Genomic DNA, 1,928 nt, shown 5'->3' on the forward strand with positions numbered 1-1,928 from the left:
GTCTACCCGCAGGGCGGCGGAGGCCGTTAATGGTTGTGCCCCGCGGCCGGGCGCTGCCGCTGGTCCTGGCTTCGCTCCCTCCCTCATCATGGACGAGCAGAGAGTGAGTGCTGGCGGCGGGAGCCTGCTTCCCCGCGGGCCGGGCCGGAAGGCGGGCGTGCCCTCCCTCAGCTGGCCGTGCCGCCGGGCTTCGGCGGGGTGGCTGCGGCGAGTGGCGGGGCGGCTGCCGCTGGCAGGCGCCGAGGAGGGGGCGTTTCCCCGGGGTGTCGGCGTTGCCGCGGCGTTGGGCCCGGCTGCCTGAGGAGAGGGGCGGTGGCTGAGGAAGTTGAACGTTACCCGCTGCGTTGTGGGAGGGCGGCGAGGCGGGAAGGGCGCTTGACTCCCGGGATCGCTGTGAGAGTTGCGGGAAGCCTCCGCCTGCGGAGAGGTACGGGAGCGGAGAGCCCAGCGAGAGGGGCTTCTGCGTGCCCGCTTGCTTCGGGCGCTGGCGTGACCGCTGCAGTTGCCGCATCTTAACCAAGTACGGCTCTGGTGGAGAGCTCTTCCACACTGTGTATTGCTGTCATAAGTAATTAGGGTGCGTACATAGGCCCGTCTGTTTCCCATTGATGTAATCCTTGTGTTGAAGGGAACTAATTAGTAAAAGCGTTTTGTAGTGTTTTGGGTTTTTTTCCCTCTGGCTGCTGCCCTATAATTCCCTCCTTCCATTACTTGCCATCTGCCCCCTGAGGGAATTCACTGAGGAGCAGAGATGTGCCTGGCCAAAGGCTGGGCTTTCTAAAAATGATACTCTCTGCAAAAAGTTCTGACTCAGCCTTTAGGCGTTCAGTCTAGCAGTCCAAAAGGGCTTCTGTTACTGTCTCTCTGAAGACTGTGCTTTTCTTAGCTTGGAAACTGGTTTGTGAGTGGGGTCTGGATAACTAGCAGTACTAATGGCTCGAACTTTACAGATCGCAGATGCTTGCTATTTTAGTTAAGTGCTTGTGCAATGCCACTTTGTAGTCATCTATGCTTTGGAAGTTGAGATGTGAAATGCCAAAAAAGTATGTTTCTGGTAGATACTATGTGAATTTGAGTATGTCTGCCCTTGCCTGCTTTATGTGAGGTTAGTCTCTTGGAGAAGGGGCTGCGGCTTTTGTGAGTGCTCTCGATGGATGTTCCTGAGTGGCGTCATTGATCACATTTGAATTTCATTGCTGCTCAGAGGTTCTGAATACAGTAGTAAAATTGCAGTTGATGTTGTATTTTACAATATTTTGTCTGTTAATTTGGTATTGTCACCTGTATTGCCTTAAGCACTCCTTCAAACTCTGGCAACTTCAATGTATGGACAGGTACAGAAGACTAAATTAATGGAGGCTGAGTAAGTATGGCCTCTTGTTTGAAATTCAGTCTGCATGTGAAGGTTAGTATGATACAGGATTTTGTCCTAGGCCCGAGGCTGCTTCAGAAACTCTGTTCTGCATCCAGTCCTGTCATAAGACTTTGGTATGATCTTGAGCAAGTTGATAACTTGCTTCTTAAACAGAACTGATGTAATTGTTTAATTTATCAAAGTTTACTCTTTAACTTTTATGAGATGCCCATCTGCTTCAACAGGTGGTATGTGATGTTGGTTACTAGCCCTTCAAAGAAGGGTATATTGTCTACTTTCATGCTGCTGGCAAGACTATAAGCCACCACATATAGAAGGGCTTCCTGTCCTTTTTCATATCCTTTTATGTTCTTTATCCTGTGTGTATCCACACTGTTGCTTTACGAATGCCATTCTTTTTTTTTTTCTGCAAAGGGTGTATTAGATCAGAGAATAAGAATAGGACATAAAAGTGAAGAGCAGTAGGAAGCTCGCTGTCGTGGTTTAACCCCAGCCAGCAACTAAGCACCACACAGCTGCTCACTCACCGCCCCCCCCCCCCCCCCCCCCCCGG

The 1,928-nt window shown here is 51.0% G+C and overlaps 1 protein-coding gene across 2 annotated transcripts in view; it reads left to right on the top strand.

Annotated features, from left to right (window-relative positions):
* Positions 1-59: 59 nt before the first annotated feature.
* FSD1L (fibronectin type III and SPRY domain containing 1-like) overlaps positions 60-1,928 on the top strand; it is a 35,992-nt gene continuing 34,123 nt past the window's right edge. For both annotated transcript variants that reach the window (XM_010565212.1, XM_010565213.1), the window contains exon 1: positions 60-103. In XM_010565212.1, the coding sequence (XP_010563514.1) occupies positions 89-103 (15 nt within the window). In that variant the 5' untranslated portion in view covers positions 60-88. The remainder of the gene's footprint in view (positions 104-1,928) is intronic.

This window comes from Haliaeetus leucocephalus, unplaced genomic scaffold (genome assembly GCF_000737465.1).
Source record: "Haliaeetus leucocephalus isolate CR32 unplaced genomic scaffold, Haliaeetus_leucocephalus-4.0 Scaffold187, whole genome shotgun sequence".
Taxonomy (NCBI): domain Eukaryota; kingdom Metazoa; phylum Chordata; class Aves; order Accipitriformes; family Accipitridae; genus Haliaeetus; species Haliaeetus leucocephalus.